The sequence below is a fragment of the Gobio gobio genome (genome assembly GCF_949357685.1).
Source record: "Gobio gobio genome assembly, chromosome: 22".
NCBI classification, from domain to species: Eukaryota; Metazoa; Chordata; class Actinopteri; order Cypriniformes; family Gobionidae; genus Gobio; species Gobio gobio.
The window spans coordinates 2,402,318-2,423,110 of record NC_137118.1 but is presented as its reverse complement, the minus strand read 5'-3'; the positions used below and the strand labels follow the sequence as shown (position 1 = coordinate 2,423,110).

Here is a 20,793-nt window from a genome sequence, read left to right as displayed (position 1 = left end):
CCGTGACGTTATTGAGGGTTTTAGGACTACAAACTGAACAGCTCTATCGCACAGGCCATACACAGATGTGTGATTTTAATATTACAGGTGAATTAATACACACAGCCGTTCAAAGGTTTGGGATCGGGAAGATTTGTAATGTTTTTAGGAGAAGTCTCTTCTGCTCAACAAGGCTGCAACTTAAAATAATTGTGAATTTATCATCATTACGCCAGTCTTCAGAGTCACATGACCGTTCAGAAATCATTCTAATATGAGGATTTGATGCTCAAGAACATTTATGATTATTACCAGTTGAAAACATTTGTTCTTTGATGACCAGAAAGTTCAAAAGAGCAGCATTTAGCTGAAATAGAAAGCTTTTGTAACATTAATACACACAATTTAGTAACATTTTACTATATATTCACATAGAACATGGTGTTTTATGGTAATATTTCACAATATTACTGTATTTTTGAGCATAAGACTTTCTGCGGATTTTATGGGGGTAAATGTAAGACCGTTTTTAAAGGGTGATAAAACACATTGTTTGAGACATGTACAGGCTACACATCGCTGAAAACACTCATATATTTGATCAATAAGTGAAATTATTTTTGCGTTTTCTTCGTTCTTCGAGTTGAAAAGCAAAGTCGGAGCAGTGTCACGGGATGTGAGGTAGAAGCTTGCCTTCGGAGTGTGTGATTGGCACCCATTCTCACCCTATTAGCATAGACCCCGCCCATGACTGCTGACAGACTCCGCCCTATTATTCTACGTAGAATTGTGGCGCAGCCAATGAGCATGAGCATGAGCTCTTTAACACAATCACTGCGCTGTATTACGCATGAGATCGCATTACGACAAAACGTTTTTTATATGGAAACGGTGCGTTAAACACGCTGTTCTGATGACGCAGGATTTGCAACTACGGGAGCTGAGAAGGCCATTCTTTGTGAATAATTTTCAGAGCCTGATGAAATCGGTATAAATACATGTAAAACACTAAAAAACACGCTCAATGTTGCAGTCACTGCCCTTGCTGTCCAGAATAAAAGAGTGAAGGGATTTGTGGAAACTGTGGATCCTAATTATTGTGATCCACCATTTTGCCTCGCATTTCAGGATAAAAACACAAACATGTCGTCTAATATCTTCATTTGTAGCGTATGCCGAGCTGCAGCGGACACATTTGTTAACGACTTTACTTGGACCCATTGCGCGAGCGGTCTCTTTAATACTGCACGTTTATATACATGTTGGTGCTGACCAAGTCTGAGCACTCCTGTCAGAAACTGAAGATCGCCCCCCAGTGGCCGGTCCCAGTATAGCTCATAAACCCCACCTCTCCATGTGTTACAATGGACGCGAGACAAACTAAACAATTAAATTACACTTCAAACAATTGTTTCCTAAAGATGGTGTCTGTCATTTTAGGCAGTTTTTATCACGATGATTTCATTTCAAGTGTTCGTTTTTTAAATAAGTTAAGTTTTAGTGAGTTATTTGATGCTATAAAAATGAGGGTGTGACGTTATGATTAACAGCTGAGATTGACGGCTTCTCTGAGTGAAGTTGTCACTGAGGCACTAACTGACTTTTTACAGGATTTTTGGGAGGAGATTGGAGCTTTACTTTAATTTCTATTTTTCTATAACTGTTTATCGCACACCATCATCATCATGTTCTGCATCTGTGAGAGTGTGGGCGGGTTTTTGATAATCGCGCCTCTACTTCCTCCATATTTTTTTACGGTCTATGGTGCTGGCTGGGCTGACATTTTGGACACTCCCACCAAACAAGAGAAAGCCCCCCAGTTTCTCTTGAAGCCGATACGGAAGTGACTTAAACTGCAGTTCATGGACTGGCCACTAGAGAGCGGCTCCAGAAGGAGCAGAATCTCATTGAGCTCATGTTAAAATGGCCAACTTTACAGCAGAAGAACACATGTTTACAGTCAGAGACAAACTGTGCTTTTGGTCTGTACGGCTAATGTTGCCCTTCATGACGACTGTGAGGGGGGGAATTTATTATAACTCACTCGTTTACATTATATAAAGCCTTAAAGTTCTGCATAATTAAGGGCGTGGCCACTTTGAGTGACAGGTGGATTGCCGTTTGTCTGCTGTCTGTTAGTCGTCACCTTAGCTCCGCCTCTTTCTGTTATCCGGGAGTGACGCGCTGACAAGATGGCGACGGCCAGCTCGACCCGACTTTACGCTTCAAAGCTGCTCTTCAGATCCTATAGGAGACGTCACGGACACTACGGCCATATTTATTTACAGTCTATGGAGAAAACGTATCTCAAACCCCATTTCCAGGAAACATGACGTTCAAAACCGTAGCAAAACAATGTCGGTTTGAGCTTGAACGTGCCCAGGATTAAAACAAAACGCAGCGAGCATGAGTTAAACATCGCTCATCACGTGTTGTAGGTCTGTGTTTTATTGGTTGTTGTCTCGCCCTCTACACGCCCACTTCATGAGACTTTTTGAAGTGTGAACGACCAGACTTAAACAGGGTTTCATGACACTTTAAGACCGATTAAAGAAACTTTAAATGCTTTCTAAAGGTAAATGAGCGTATTAGTGACACTTCAATCTTTGAAAATACAGTTTCCAACAGATCTCCATCACTTTTTCATTCATTTGACAAAAGAATAGCTTAAAGTTTGAGATGATAAATCTTGTGAAAGTGAGTTTATGATTAAAACAAGAGCAAATATCTGCCAATGTGTTCATAAAAATCAACTTCATTCAAATGGGAGTCATTTTCATCCCCAATGACAGATATTTGTTCTTGTTTTAAGCGTAAACTCACTTCATTTTGTTCAATATCTCAGAAAACAAGACTTAATTTCTCATGTCAGTAAATGTCTCTTGATTTAAGTGTTTTTTGCATTTTTAATTGCATTTTTTGCAATTAAATTCAGAGCCGTATGAAATCTGTTTAATGTATTTTTCTGTCTTTAATGGTTAAATGTGACTGACTCTCGTTCATATTTCATATCTGTAATGAAATCTGAGAGATTTCTGTCCTCCATTGACAGTCTAAGCAACTTCAGAAAGTTCATAAAGAGATCCTAAAACTGATCCATACGGATGGAGCGGATTATTCCAGATGTTCTGAAGAGACTCGATGGCTTTATATGATGAAGGAAAGTCTGACGGGTTTGGGACGACAAATGATGATTTTTGGGTGAACTGGCCCTTTAAGTGTTCTGACCTCTTCAGAAATTCCTCATTATACAGTCAATTATGTTTTTATGAATGGATTCTGCATCACGTCAATCATAGAGCCCTGATGGAATGCCATGATATTGAATTGAAGACATTTTTAAGCCGTTTAATTATGGTCAAATTAAATATTTCAAAAACATTAAAAATCAAACCAATCCCAAACGTTTGAACGCCAGTGTTAATCGCAGGTTCTCATGGATATAACTATCATTCACAACAATTTCTAAGGACATTCTGGAGTCCATCAGAAAGCACAGATGAGTTGATGAGTTCTTCACTGCATATGATTATATTACGATGATACGCATAAGATGATCACCTCTGGATGGCCGAGCCACCTGACAAAAACAAAACCTTCATTTGCCTCCCATTTCAATAGAAATCCCCTCGGTTTAATTGGGTGACGAACAGCCGGACTGCAAATGGAGAAACACAACAGACAAAATAAAAACAGAACAGAACAGTAGTCCTCCCAAAATTCAGAGTTAACCGCCAGAGGGTTCTTTCTGGCCACATTCAGTATGGACAGGCATTCAGGCTTCTTCTACACATGCAGTTCAAGTAAAGATTATTGAGTCTCTCTTCCGACAATCCACTGTAATTCAACGGTTCAGGTCCACAATACACACCAGTCAACAAGTCAAAGAAAACACCACTCTTGGGAAAATAACTGAAAATGCCCTTACTTAGTGTTAAAAACCTTTGGTAAAATGCACACACCCACTTTATTTAGAGATGTGTGGCATTGTGGAATGAAGAAAAATGAAAAGAAAAAGCACAAAACCAGTCATAAGGGTCAACTCTGTGATATTGAGATGTATGCATCATCTGAAAGATGAATAAATAAGCTTTCCATTGATATGTGGTTTGCTCGGATAGGACAATATTTTGGAATATTTGGAAAATCTGGAATCTGAGGGTGCAAAAAAATCCAAATATTGAGAAAATCGTCCAAATGAAGTCCTTCTACTAATAATACACTTACAAAATATCTTAATGGAACATGATCTTTAATATCCTAATGATTTTGGCATCGATTAATAATTAATAACATATACAGGTGCTGGTCATATAATTAGAATATCATCAAAAAGTTGATTTATTTCACTAATTCCATTCAAAAAGTGAAACTTGTATTTTATATTCATTCATTACACACAGACGGATATATTTCAAATGTTTATTTCTTTTAATTCTGATGATTATAACTGACAACTAAGGAAAATCCCAAATTCAGTATCTCAGAAAATTAGAATATTGTGAAAATGTTGAATATTGAAGACACCTGGCGCCACACTCGAACCAGCTGATTAACTCAAAACACCTGCAAAGGCCTTTAAATGGTCTCTCAGTCTAGTTCTGTAGGCGACACAATCATGGGGAAGACCAAAAGACGACCATTGACACCTTGCACAAGGAGGGCAAGACACAAAAGGTCATTGCAAAAGAGGCTGGCTGTTCACAGAGCTCTGTGTCCAAGCACATTAAAAGAGAGGCGAAGGGAAGGAAAAGATGTGCTAGAAAAAAGTGTACAAGCAATAGGGATAACCGCACCCTGGAGAGGATTGTGAAGCAAAACCCATTCAAAAATGTGGGGGAGATTCACAAAGAGTGGACTGCAGCTGGAGTCAGTGCTTCAAGAACCACTACGCACATACGTATGCAAGACATGGGTTTCAGCTGTCGCACTCTTGAACAACAGACAGCGTCAGAAGCGTCTCGCCTGGGCTAAAGACAAAAAGGAAAAAAAGTGGTCCAAAGTTATGTTCTCTGATGAAAGTAAATTTTGCATTTCCTTTGGAAATCAGGCTCCCAGAGTCTGGAGGAAGAGAGGAGAGACACACAATCCACACTGCTTGAGCTCCAGTGTAAAGTTTCCACAGTCAGTGATGGTTTGGGGTGCCATGTCATGCGCTGGTGTTGGTCCACTGTGTTTTCTGAGGTCAGAGGTCAGCACAGCCGTATACCAGGAAGTTTTAGAGCACTTCATGCTTCCTGCTGCTGACCAACTTTATGGCGATGCAGATTTCATTTTCCAACAGGATTGGCCCCTGCACACAGTGCCAAAGTAACCAGTGCCTGGTTTAATTGTTTAATAATGGGCCAGCAAACTCGCCTGACCTTAAGCCCATAGAACATCTCTGGGGTATTGTGAAGAGGAAGATGCGATATGCAGAAGAGCTGAAGGCCACTCTTGAACAACCTGGGCTGATCGACTGCAGTAATTCAGGCAAAACCAGCCCAAACAAGTATTGAGTGCTGGACATGCTCATAATTTTCATGTTCATACTTCTCAGTTGGCCAAGATTTCTAAAAATCCTGTCTTTGTATTGGTCTTAAGTTATATTCTAATTTTCTGAGATACTGAATGTGGGATTTTCCTTAGTTGTCAGTTATAATCATCAAAATTAAAAGAAATAAACATTTGAAATATATCCGTCTGTGTGCAATGAATGAATATAACATACAAGTTTCACTTTTTGAATGGAATTAGTGAAATAAATCAACTTTTTGATGATATTCGAATCATATGACCAGCACCTGCGACTTACGACTGGTTTTGTGGTCACATATCACACATAATTACACAGTATATTGAATAATGTATGCTTAAAAAAAGAACATATCTCATCTAATAATATCTTTTGATTGTTATTTCCCCACCGTTGCTTTAATATTTAGAAATTAAAAGATGAATAGAAAAACCAAACCATTATCAGTGCCAAAACCAGAACACTTTAAACGCTACGCTCGGCTAGGACAAACCTCACAGTTTCGGCTTCCTAGCGAAACTCACAGGGCTTTCACATGATTTTGAACGAGTTCAGAGCAAGACCAAAACCTTCCCAGAATTCACTGCACATTTGAGTTCGAAGCATAAACAAGTGCAAATCGATGGTTTCCAGAGGGATAAAGCTCAGGTAAACGGCAAGAAAAGGGTTAATCCTCGAATCTCACTTTGGTTAGAAGGCCACAAACGCAGAGCGTCTAGCATGATGATCACGGTTTGCATAAGAGGTTAAACGACGAAGAGAGCCAGTGTTGTTCTGTAAACTTGCATAAATCACACAAAGTTCAAAGATGAGCGTTCGAGGAACATGTGATGCCCATTTACATGAAGGGTGTGAAATGTGTTGATGAAACGGTGATTGTTGCAACGCAGACGTTTTGCCAAAGAAATGACTTGCATAAAAGTTGTGAAATGGAGGACGCAAAACTATTAGTGCCTTCTCTAATAGAGACAGAGTGTATTTAGGCCACGCCCACACCGGGGGGGAAACAATCCAACGCTCTCCATTGACTTTGCATTGCGTGAGGCTGCCTCATTGTCATTTTTGGACCTATAACAAAAAACAGAACAATGTCTAAAAGCTGATATGTGACAAAGTGTACAGCAAACAAGCTAAAAAACACAGAAATAAGTTTTTATAAGCTGTCGACCCAAAAAAACGAGCGTTTAAGAAGATAAAAGTGGATACAGGCAATACGAAGTGAAGCTTCAGCTGAAGAATGGGTCAATTTTGGGATCCTGACACTCAGTGTGCCTCAATATGTCTATGTGTGCAGTAAACATTTTGTCACTGTTAAGTCAAATATCCAAATGTCCGTTTTATATATTATATTTACTGTCGCTGATTACGTTCCCCTCTAGTCGTCGTAGTTCTCAGTGTAATATGACCCGCGCGCCCTGTCTCAATGGCCTGAATCCACTTTTTTGTACTTAAACGCTCGTTTTTTGGGTCAACAGCTTATAAAAACGTCTGGGTTTTTGCTTCTGGGTTTTGTTTAGCTTGTTTGCTGTACACTTTGTCACATATCAGCTTTAAAGGGTTAGTTCACCCAAAAATTAAAATTCTGTCATTAATTACTTCCCCTCATGTCGTTCGACACCCGTCAGACCTCCGTTCATCTTCAGACACAAATGAAGATATTTTAGTGTAAATCTGATGCTCTGAAAGGCCTCCATTGGCTCAATGCACTTTACACTCTCAAGACCCTTAAAAGACACTAAAGACGTCGTTACAAAGTCCATCTCACTACAGTGGCTCTACAATAACTTTATGAAGCGACAATAGTTTTTGTGCGCAAAAACCCTAAATAACGACTTACATAGTGATGACGATTTCAAAACAAAGCATCATGAAGCTTCGAAGCGTTATGAATCAATGAGTCGAATCATGATTCGGATCGCGTGTCAAACTGCTGAAATTTGGTGATTCAAACCGCTGAATCGACTCACTGATTCATAACACTTCGAAGCTTCATGATGCATTGTTTTGAAATCGTCGTCACTATGTAAGTCGTTATTTAGGGTTTTTTTGCGCACAAAAACTATTCTCGCCGATTCATAAAGTTATTGTAGAGCCGCTGTAGTGAGATGGACTTTGTAACGACGTCTTTAGTGTCTTTTAAGGGTCTTGAGAGTGTAAAGTGCATTGAGCCAATGGAGGCCTTTCAGAGCCATCAGATTTACAATAAAATATCTTCATTTGTGTCTGAAGATGAACTGAGGTCTGACGGGTGTCCAACGACATGAGGGGAAGTAATTAATGACAGAATTTACATTTTTGGGTGAACTAACCCTTTAATACATTATTCAGTTTTTTGTTATAAGTCCGAAATGACAAGGAGGCAGCCTCACGCAATGCAAAGTCAATGGAGACGTTTTGATTGTTTTCCCCCCCGGTGTGGGCGTGGCCTAAATACGCTCTGTCTCTATGGGCGGCTCACGTGGGCGGCTCTCTCAGGGAGCCGTTGGCTTTGCTCTTGCTCCTGGGCAGAAGCTTGTGGTTGATGATGCGTCTGAAGGTGGCCGTCCTCTTCTCCCGGTCGCCCATCATGGCCGCCTCAGGATGCTCCAGGTACTGCAGGTCATTGTGGGACTGGCTCATCCCCGGCTCCTTTCGCTGATGTCGCCGGCGGAAGAATAGCTTGGCACTCTTGTGCAGGAAACCGCCTGAAGAGAGATGGAAATAACAACATCTTCACTGAGCCAACCTGGAGGTCAAACTCTGAGCAACAGGAAGACAATTACTATGGTTTCACTGACTGGCATGAAGACACAGTGGGTTTGTGGGAACTGTGACACAATCTGTGTGTCTTTTTCAGCTCTGACAGATGCTACTACCGGACACACTGTGATTACTGTGGTCAGTAACTTCAGTAAGTAACTTCAATCAAAAATTAAACTGCAAAAAGACGATTTAAATATGAATCCGGCATGTTCTGCATGTCTGTGAATTACCGGTAATGGTTTGATTTCACACACACACACGCACGCAGACACACACGCACACAGACACAGACACAGACGCACACAGACACAGACACAGACACACATCCATACACACACTCCCTCACTTGCTCACTCACACACTCTCTCCCTCACATACATACACACACACAAACAAACAAACAAACACACATATATCCATACACACACACACACACAAACAAACAAACAAACAAACACACACATATATCCATACACACACACACACACACACAAACAAACAAACAAACACACACATATATCCATACACACACACACACACACACAAACAAACAAACAAACACACACATATATCCATACACACACACACACACACACAAACAAACAAACAAACACACACATATATCCATACACACACTCCCTCACTTGCTCACTCACACTCTCTCCCTCACATACATACACACACAAACAAAAAAACAAACAAACACACATATATCCATACACACACACACACACACACAAACAAACAAACACACACATATATCCATACACACACACACACACACACACACACACACGCCGCTCGCTGTGTTTTCAGCCTCTGCCGTCTCACTGAGTCACTCCAGAGTCACTTAATGAGCATTTCACCGTTTCATTTGGGAAAAACTATCGTCATAATATCATAAACGCATAGAAACTCAAAGGTTGTGACGCCAACCCATCAAAATAAAAGTTCTGTTTAACTTGAAATCATGACAGAAATATATCACTGTTGTACAGTAGAATTTAGCCATGTCTCAGTGTAATAATAATCCTTATTATGTAAAAATAATAATTATTATTAAAACTCAATTTTTCATCCGTTTTAGTTTTAACAGTAAAGCTCTGTTGTGCAGCTCTCTGCTTGATTAAAAATAAAATAAAAATACATTTCATATGATTAAAAGATCAATTAATATTTTATGCCTTCATGTGATTTTTTAAGATTTAAGAATTTCTGAAAAAAAAGAAGAAAAAAAAATCATAGAATTTATTCTTAAATAATTGATCATTGATTATTCAAAATGTAATTAAACCATTAAAATGGAATCCAGAAAACTTAAAACAGAAAACAAAAGAAATGGTAAAATAAAATGGATGGGCCCTATAAGGCCCTAAATATGTATTTAAAAAAAAAAAATTCAATAAATTATTGTTAAATTGTATAAGTGTCATGATTTCAATTAATTAGACATACTTTTTGCTTACTAAAAATGTATTTAACCATTAAAATGGGAGTTAAAAACAGGAAAAAAAGCAAAATCCAGAAAAATTTAAAACGAAAAAGAATTTGGTAAAAAAATAAAATAATTATAGGCCCTTAAACATGTAATAAATTTTTTTTTTAATTATTGGGAGTCCAAAAAAAAAAACAGAATCCAGAAAAAAAAATGTATTTGAAAAATAAAATAAAATGGAATTTAAGAAAAAAACAAATATATACATTTCATAGGGCCCTAAATATGAACAAAAAAACATTTCAATTAATTATTGTTAAATTGTACAAGTGTCATGATTAATTAATTAGACAGACATGCTTTTTGATTACTACATTGTATTCAGGATATATATATATATAAAAAACATTTTATAGAATTGATTCTGAAATCATTGATTATTTAAATTTAATTTAACTATTAAAATGGGAGTCCAGAAAACTTTCAACAGAAAAAAGAATTTGGTAAAAATAAAATGGAATTAAAAAATAAAACCTTTCACAGGGCCTTTAAACATGCATTTAAAACAAAATGCACATGCACAAAAAAAGCAATAAATTATTGTTAAATTGTGTCATGATTTCAATTAATTAGACCTGCTTTTTGATTACTAAAAATTAATGTAACCATTCAAATGGGAGTTAAAAATAGGGGAAAAAAGGCAAAATTAATTTGGAAAAAGAATTTGGTAAAAAAAAAAAAAAATCATAGGCCCTTAAAATTATTTAAATAAAAATAATAATAGTAAAATTATTATTGGGAGTCCAAAAAAAAAAAAAAACTGAATCCAGCAAATAAATAAAAAAAGTATTTGAAAAATAAAATAAAATGGAAAAAACAAAAAAAACAAATATGATATAAATTTCATAGGGCCCTAAATATGAAAAAAATTAAATGAATTATTGTTAAATTGTCATGATTAATTAATTAGACAGACATGCTTTTTGATTACTACATTGTATTCAGAATGAAAAGAAAACCCCCAAAAAACCCAACAACATTTTATAGAATTGATTCTGAAATAATTGATTATTTAAATTTAATTTAACTATTAAAATGGTAGTCCAGAAAACTTTCAACAGAAAAAAGAATTTGGTAAAAATAAAATGGAATTAAAAAAAAATAATAAAACCTTTCACAGGGCCTTTAAACATGCATTTAAAAAAAACACCACAAAAAAACCCAATAAATTATCGTTAAATTGTGTCATGATTTCAATTAATTAGACCTGCTTTTTGATTACTATAAATTAATTTAACCATTAAAATGGGAGTTAAAAACGGGAATAAAAGCAAAATCCAGAAAAAATTCAAACTGAATAATTTTAAAAATTATGGGGAAAAAAATCAAAAGTTTTTCATAGGGCCCTAAACACAGCGGCAGCATCAGATGCACATGAGCTGAAGCACACAAACACACTCCTAACACAGATGTGTCTGAACCCAAAGCAGGCTAAACCAGTCCACACCAGCTCAGACGCTCAGGAAGGGTGAACGTCTGGTTATCAGCCATAACTCTCACTGAGACGACAGCAAAAAACATGAGGCGCCTCCAAAGATGAGACACGTTTTGGCATTTCAAATCTTTCTCCATGTCCAAAACGTCTCAGGTTTGAAATCAAACACAGGGTAATAACTTGCTTTAAAAAGCCGGAGCATGGACTAGCTTTAACTAAAGGGTGTGTTAACAATTTCACAGGGAAGTCTACATGATTTTACTATTATAGACTTCTCAAAGATCACTTACTCTTCCAGCCATAAAGTCTGGTTAGCACAGGTTTCCACTTTAAGACGGCAAAGAAAAACAAACAGTGATAAGGGAGAGGAACAGAGGACAATAAAGAAGAGAAGACACAAAGAGAAGAGCGTTTAGTGTAACAACACTCGAGATTGGCCTTTTTCGTAGGCCTGCACGATTATGAACAAAATCATTCTTCTCGAGTATTACCTTGAAATTATAATGCCGATTGTTAATTACGATTATCACAATTTACATTGAATGATGTCTTGGATTTACACTAGTGTTAATTTTGACAGCAAATTTTGATTTAGTTTTAGTCATAGACTTTTGACTAAAATGCCATTTAGTTTTAGTCATATTTTAGTCACCTGAATTGTTTTTATTTTTAGTCTAGTTTTAGTCTCCTAAAATCTAATGAGTTTAGTTCAATTGTAATAAATTAAGCATTTAAGCATCACATAACCGACGGTCACTTGAACAGACATTTTGACATCATTTTGTTTTTGACATTAAAAATACACGAAAGAGCTCAATTCATTCTGTCTGTTTTTTTAAAAAAACAGCTATATCGTTTTTATAACTTTGTATTTCTGTTTTAGTCAGTAAGCCATATCAGGTTAAGCTAAAGCTTCAAATAAGTTTTTTTTATTTCATTTATTTAATTTCAAGTAATGAAGATTTTTTTTATGGTTTTAGTGAACTATTATAACCTTGATACTTTATTGAATTTGTGTCAAATACTGGTCTTTCCTCCTGACTATGAATTAAATGGGAATTAAATTAAATATAGTTTATTGTGTAACCAAAAAACGAATATATAATGCGTGACTTTTAATGATAAACAAGCTGGAAATACACCGGGACTCTTATTTTGAAATGTATGTGCCTCTGTTGCAGTTGCAGGAGCTCATTCAAGTTCAGATGAGGAGATAAAATATGCATTGTTACAACCGTCTAAAACACATGACTATATAAACATCGTAAAGTAAACATTGTCATTATTCATCAGCATTTTCCAGCTCTTCCCTAATCGTCCCTCACTAACAGTTTCGTCTCGTTTTTATTTGTTGACGAAAATGACAGTTGATTTTCGTCATAGTTTTTGTCATCCAACACTAGTTTTTATTTAGTTATCGTCTCGTTTTCATCAGTGAAAAAAGGTCGTTGACGAAAATTATGACGAAAAATATTTGTCAACGAAATTAACGCTGCTTTACACCATTGTTTGAAGCGACTGCCGGCTCTATTTTTATATATGAAAACATTCTTCCTGAAAAACGTTAATGTTTTTCTACAGCATTTAAAGCTGCAATATGTACGTTTTCCGTCCGCTAGAGGTCGCCTCTTCAAAACAAAGGCGTAGTTTGATGACGGCACATTTGAGCGCAGAATCTTGGGACATGTGGTCTTCACCTCAGCCGGTGGGAAAGAATCGGGACAGGACTCGGGCAGAAATCATGTTGATGATGTGATTATTAACATTACTGTAGTATGAAGCAGAAGAAAATATATAACACTGGCCGAGTGGTTTTGGATATTTTACTGAAAAATCTTTACATAGTGCACCTTTAAGTCTCAAATGTCAACTAGACATTGGTTTAGTTTCTATTTTAAAGGCACAATATGTAATTTTTCACGCTAGCGAAATTTAGTTTTGATTTTAGTCACCTGAATTGTTTTGAGTTTCTAATGAGTTTAATTAAACTGTTATGCATGAATTGAGCATTTAAGCATCACATCACCGACTGTTAATGAGTACATGACAAAACTGACGTGTTTTTGACATTAAAAATACAAGAAAGAGCTCAATTCACTTTGTTTGTTTTTAAAAAACATCTATATAGTTTTTATAATGTTGTATTTCTGTTTTAGTGAGTATATCAGGTTAAGCTAAAGCTTCTAATAAGTAAATTTCAAGTAATGAATACGTTTTAGTGAACACACTTTTGAACGGTTGTGTAACACATGACCTTGTTCACATGCAGCAGATTTATGAGCACTTTATGTCGGTGTAAACAGGTTAAACAGAAACCCAAAACCCAGCTCAGCATAAATCTGACTGTTGTTCTCCTTCATAAAGCTCAAAGTCCATCCTCTTTCCCTCACCTTTTCCTTTTTTGGAACCCGCTTCAGAGGGACAGAGGGACAGAGAGGACTTCTCCGCATCTGGGTCCTCTCCGGCCTGGCTCTCCCAGTCCTCCGCATGACCTGTGCCATTCGCACCCACCAGGGGCTCAATGGGTTCGGGGAGGCTGGGTTCGGCCACCGCTTCTGAGGGTAAAGCTGCTGCTTCGCTGCTGGTGCCTTCGGATGCTCCGGACATAGAAGCGTCCATTGCGGCTGCATATCCTGCCATCAAAGTCATCTCCTCATCCTGTGATAGAGGAGCCTGGAGAGGAGGTCAAAAGCAAAGCTTCAATTACAAGCCAAAGAAATTGCTTTATGATGTAACATTGTGACTAGGGCAAGGTCTCCAGAGCTCGACATTAAAGGGTTAGTTCACCCAAAAATGAAAATTCTGTCATTAATTCCTCACCCTCATGTCGTTCGACACCCGTCAGACCTCCGTTCATCTTCAGACACAAATGAAGATATTTTAGTGTAAAGCTGATGCTGAGAAAGGCTTCAGATAGGCCTCCATTGGCATTCAGTACATTTACACTCACAAGACCCATAAAAGGCACTTAAAACGTCGTTACAAAGTCCATCTCACCACAGCGGCTCTACAAAAATCTTACGATGCGACGACAATAGTTTATGTGCGCAAAAAAAAAATCTAAATATCCAACTTGTTCTTGTCTTCCGTGTGTGTCTCCACGACGCATGCGCGAGAATATGACGCAGATCCGGCGTTTGGACACATGACCCAGAAGAGATTTGTTTACAAGCAGAGGAAGACGCGCGTGTCTCAGCTGTTGAATTCTACATTGATCGTGATTTAGGTCTCGGTGTAGTTCTCAAAATGGGGTTAAAGTGCGCATTTCATGGATTCCCGAACGCCGGATCTGCGTCATATTCTCGCGCATGCGTCGTGGAGGCACACGGAAGACAAGAACAAGTTGGATAAAGGTGTTATTTTGATTTTTTTTGCGCACAAAAACTATTGTCGTCGCATCGTAAAATTATTGTAGAGTCACTGTGGTGAGATGGACTATGTAATGACGTTTTAAGTGCCTTTTATGGATCTTGTGAGTGTAAATGTACTGAATGCCAATGGAGGCCTATCTGAAGCCTTTCAGAGCATCAGCTTTACACTAAAATATCTTCATTTGTGTCTGAAGATGAACGGAGGTCTTACGGGTGTCCAACGACATGAGGGTGAGGAATTAATGACAGAATTTTCATTTTTGGGTGAACTAACCCTTTAAGCATTCACTTCTCAGAATAAAAATTGTGTATGTCCAGAAATTGTTTTTTGTGTGTGTTGTCAATGTAATTTATTCTGAAGCAATATTCTCATTAGTGTTCAGTCAGCTTTAACATATTTATATCTGCATATTAATGATATTTTAACCTTTGCAAAGGGCAGCGTTTTAAATATATGCTTCATCTTTCATTTTAAGTAGGGCTGTCAAAAGATTAATCGCGATTAATCGCATCCAAAATAAAAGTTTGTGTTTACATAATATATGTGTGTACTCTGTTAATTATTATTTATATATAAATACACACACAAGCATGTATATATTTAAGAAAAAAATATTATTTTTATATATAAAACATTTATATATATTATAGATTATATAAATGTATATACAGTATATACATGCAAATATTTCTTAAATATATACATGAATGTGTGTGTATTTATATATAAATAATAATTAACAGAGTACACACTAGGGCTGCACGATTTTGAGAAAAAACCTAATTGCGTTTTTTCTGACAAATATTGCGATTGCGGTGCGATTTTCGATTTTTGCGTTCGATACTTTTAAGTGCATAAAACATAAAATTATGAATAAAATATGTTGTTACTTTTACGACACAGAGGGTTAAATAAACCACATACATAGTGATTGAGGTAATGAGATTGTTTGATGCTTCGTGATTATTAAATACCTGAACCTAAATACCAAAGATTCCTTTGGATCTGGCCACGGCACGTCGACATATTTTACATTTAGCACTCTTTTGCTCCACGTCGTTCTTCGCGAATCCAAAATAAGTCCAAACAGCTGAAGTACCACCCTTCTTGTTAACCAAGTGCTCCGCTTCCTCTCCCGTCACCGAAGAAGTGCCTTCGGCCATTTCTGCGCAGTTACAAGCTTTTTCTATTGGCACAATTCGAGGTACACGACACGTTGTGTGTTAGCTGCTTTGCTGCTGACAGAAAGCCGCCCGCCACGCCCGGTGCATTGCATCATACAACCTTGTTTCCATTGCCATTTCTAATTGGCCAGCCAGCCAGGAACTCGAGATTCAACCATTTTGATTGGCTAATAGGTTTGTCACTCAAATGTCAGAGGCGGGGGAAAAAACCTCAGACTCCTGAGGTTAGGTTATTGCGGGAGTTAAAACCTCAATATCGATGCGATAAAGGTTAATCGTGCAGCCCTAGTACACACACATATATTATGTAAACACAAACTTTTATTTTGGATGCGATTAATCTTTTGACAGCCCTAATTTTAAAATCTTAAATTTGATCAATAAATTTATTTATTTTTTTTTTTTTAAATATATTGTTAGGGGTGTAACGATACAGTCGTATCACGATTCGATATAAATTGCGATACTGAACTCACGATACGATATGTATCCCCCGATATTTTAATCCAAAATAAAGAGGGTTTTTTGGTAACACTTTACAATAAGGTTCATTAGTTAACATTAGTTAACTACATTAGTTAACATTAAATAACAATGAACTGCACTTTTAAAACATTTATTTATCTTTGTTAATGTTAATTTCAACATTTACTAATGCATTATTAAAATCTAGTTAACATAATGCAGTGTGAACTAACATGAACAAACCATGAACAGCTGGATTTTTATTAACTAACGTTAACAAAGATTAACTAATGCTGAACAGAGGTGTTGTTCATGTTAACTAATGCATTAACTAATGCTAACTAATACAACCTTATTATAAAGTGTTACCGGTTTTTTATTTTTTACTTTTTTATTATTAGTGTACTATCATCAGGACCCACAAATATTCCCTGATTGCATTATTATACATTATATTCAACATTATATATAGTCGTTTAATGTAACAATGTCACAAACTCAGTAAACTTTCATTTTTTCCCCTCACACATTACTCGCACTTTCAATGCAGGCAGGATTCTCTCCCCATGCTCCCGCCTCTCCCGCTATTAATGCACTATACATAAGAACAAACCATCTAAAATACTTTGAATAATCATAATACTAAAAGTAAATGTGATCTGGTGCTTTAAATGATGTTTGTGCTTTGACTTTGAGCCGTTCAGATGATCAATGCTATCAATCACAGTCACAATCGCAAGAAAGCTCGTCAAACTGACCACTCAAACTGTAAATGTTTAGCTCATCCAAAAATTTAAATTCTGCATTTACTCTCTCGTGTTGTTTTCGTGCGTCACGCAATCATTTGAATGTCCCGTGTTTACTACAGTATGCGTGTCGTAAATCTGTTCATCATAAAACATCGCTTCGTGTCTCTTCAGAAGACTTGGATTTGGATTAGACACTAGATTTTTACGACGCCTTTATGACATTTATTGGATCTTTTAAGTTTGAGAGGAATGGACTTTGAATGGAGGGACAGAAATCCCTCAGGTTTCATAAAGAATATCTGCATTTGTGTTTGGGTGAATTATACCTTATAAATAGGCTGAATACAGCAAGTTGAGCTTTGGATGAATCAACTCTATATCGTGAATCATATCGTTTCCATCAACGATACATATCGTCGCATATGTATATATCGCGATATATCGTTACACCCCAATATATTGCAATCTTTAACAGTTAACAGTCGGCTTGTTTTAAGCGCGGAACACACTTCAATCCAATTTCCCACACGAACATATTAAGCATTCAGTCCATTTTATCACGAAATCCAATCAGTGTTTCAACGGCGGAAACACCTCAATATAACTGCTATAAACTAAACAACGTCAGCATCACATGACCTCAGGCAGTCATTCAGTGTATTTTATTAACTAGAGAAATCAACTCTTTCACTAAATATATGCTCTATATTAGCCGTTATATTCATTATATTAGCTGTTATATTCACTATATTAGCTGTTATATTCATTATATTAGCTGTTATATTCATTATATTAGCTGTTATATTCATTATATTAGCCGTTATATTCATGATATCAGCCGTTATATTCACTATATTAACTGTTATATTCATTATATTAGCCGTTATATTCACTATATTAGCCGTTATATTCACTACATTAGCCGTTATATTCATGATATTAGCCGTCATATTCATAATATTAGCCGTTATATTCATGATATTAGCCGTTATATTCATTATATTAGCCGTTATATTCATTATATTAGCCGTTATATTCATGATATTAGCCGTCATATTCCTAATATTAGCCGTTATATTCATGATATTAGCCGTTATATTCATTATATTAGCCGTTATATTCATAATATTAGCCGTTATATTCATGATATTAGCCGTTATATTCACTATATTAGCCGTTATATTCATTATATTAGCCGTTATATTCATGATATTAGCCGTCATATTCATAATATTAGCCGTTATATTCATGATATTAGCCGTTATATTCATGATATTAGCCGTTATATTCACTATATTACATTTACATTTAGTCATTTAGCAGACGCTTTTATCCAAAGCGACTTACAAATGAGGGCAATAGAAGCAGCTAGAGCAGTCGAAGGGCAACAATATCAGCAATATGCAAGTGCTGTAACAAGTTTCAGTTAGTCTATCACAGAATTTTTTTATTAAAAAAAAAAAATTCCATTAGACAGACAGACAATGAATAGAATGATAAGTGCTATTAGCCGTTATATTCATTATATTAGCCGTTATATTCATTATATTAGCCGTTATATTCACTATATTAGCCTTTATATTCATTATATTAGCCGTTATATTCACTATATTAGCCTTTATATTCACTATATTAGCCGTTATATTCACTATATTAGCCTTTATATTCATTATATTAGCCGTTAAATTCACGATATTAGCCGTTATATTCATGATATTAGCCGCTATATTCATTATATTAGCCGTTATATTCATTATATTAGCCGCTATATTCACTATATTAGCCTTTATATTCATTATATTAGCCGTTATATTCACTATATTAGCCGTTATAGTCATGATATTAGCCGTTATATTCATTATATTAGCCGTTATATTCATTATATTAGCCGTTATATTCACGATATTAGCCGTTATATTCATGATATTAGCCGCTATATTCATTATATTAGCCGTTATATTCATTATATTAGCCGCTATATTCACTATATTAGCCTTTATATTCATTATATTAGCCGTTATATTCACTATATTAGCCGTTATAGTCATGATATTAGCCGTTATATTCATTATATTAGCCGTTATATTCACGATATTAGCCGTTATATTCACAATATTAGCCGTTATAGTCATGATATTAGCCGTTATATTCATTATATTAGCCGTTATATTCACTATATTAGCCTTTATATTCATTATATTAGCCGTTATATTCATTATATTAGCCGTTATATTCACAATATTAGCCGTTATAGTCATGATATTAGCCGTTATATTCATTATATTAGCCGTTATATTCACTATATTAGCCGTTATATTCATGATATTAGCCGCTATATTCATTATATTAGCCGTTATATTCACAATATTAGCCGTTATAGTCATGATATTAGCCGCTATATTCATTATATTAGCCGTTATATTCACGATATTAGCCGTTATATTCACTATATTAGCCGTTATATTCATGATATTAGCCGCTATATTCATTATATTAGCCGTTATATTCATTATATTAGCCGTTATATTCATTATATTAGTCGTTATATTCATTATATTAGCCGTTATATTCATTATATTAGCCGTTATATTCATTATATTAGCCGTTATATTCACTATATTAGCCGTTATATTCATTATATTAGCCGTTATATTTATTATATTAGCCGTTATATTCACTATATTAGTCGTTATATTCATTATATTAGCTGTTATATTTATTATATTAGCCGTTATATTCATTATATTAGCCGTTATATTTATTATATTAGCCGTTATATTCATTATATTAGCTGTTATATTCATTATATTAGCCGTTATATTCATTATATTAGCCGTTATATTCATTATATTAGCCGTTATATTCATTATATTAGTCGTTATATTCATTATATTAGCCGTTATATTCATTATATTAGCCGTTATATTCATTATATTAGTCGTTATATTCATTATATTAGTCGTTATATTCATTATATTCTACTGAACCTGTTAGTGATGTCTTGATTATTTCATGTGTGTTTAAATAAACCTGTCATGAAAATGACACACACTGTGTATAAATGATTATATTTCAACAACGAATTGGAGAAAAAACTATTTTATAATTAGATTTAGAAGTTATTGCAAAAACTGCCTAATGTGAAGTTTACATGTTTGCTTACTGTGTTATTTGAGTGTTGATTATTACACCTAAAAATAAATAGCAGCTGAATTTAGGCTAATAGTTTGGCCTCTGTTTAATATTAATGTGTGAGTAAGGGCTCCCTATATAGTTTACAGTTATATCCTTAGTTATAATTTAATTACTTTAAGGACAGACACTTTTTCTTCTTCAGTAAACCACTGTTTAATAAAAATAAATAAAAAGCTATTTTGTAAAACTGCTGTACCGAACCGTCAGTTTTGTGTGCCGTTACACCCCTATATATTGTACATCTTTACTAAATATGCATATATGTGTGCAAGTAGTCTTTCTCAGTACCTTGGCCACTCCTGAGATGATGATGGTGCTCTTTTTGACGGGAGATTTGAGCTTCTGCTTAGCCGACTCATGGAGCTGTCGGATGGCAGCCTCGGCTACAGGGTCGGTCCCGTTTAACATCAGTAACTCTGGAGGAAAGAGAGCGAATGCTGAATGTAACCCATTACTAATGTGGCATTAGGCTTGCTCCAGGATTGCTGATGAGCACTTGCGGTGCATTAATAAAGTCAACAAGCTCAGGAACAGATGCTGGACATCTCACCTGTGTCCGAGGATGACAGGGCTTTGCTAACTTTGGCTCCGAGTATCGACTGATGCTCTGACACCCGTCTCTCCGCCAGCTTACTTTTAGAGGGCGATTTGAATTCTGTAAA

At 35.8% G+C, this 20,793-nt stretch overlaps 1 protein-coding gene across 2 annotated transcripts in view; it reads right to left on the bottom strand.

The window, feature by feature from the left end:
• Nucleotides 1–7,948: 7,948 nt before the first annotated feature.
• c2cd2 (C2 calcium dependent domain containing 2) overlaps nt 7,949–20,793 on the bottom strand; it is a gene marked incomplete at its 3' end in the record, with an annotated part of 41,842 nt that continues 28,997 nt past the window's right edge. Inside the window, exons 11-15 of one of the 2 annotated variants that reach the window (XM_079804714.1) lie at nt 20,682–20,786; nt 20,420–20,547; nt 13,557–13,839; nt 11,457–11,493; nt 7,949–8,178 (exon numbers count right to left, since the gene is read on the bottom strand). In XM_079804714.1, the coding sequence (XP_079660840.1) occupies nt 8,094–8,178; nt 11,457–11,493; nt 13,557–13,839; nt 20,420–20,547; nt 20,682–20,786 (638 nt within the window). The remainder of the gene's footprint in view (nt 8,179–11,456; nt 11,494–13,556; nt 13,840–20,419; nt 20,548–20,681; nt 20,787–20,793) is intronic. The other variant, XM_079804713.1, reaches the window with a different exon arrangement.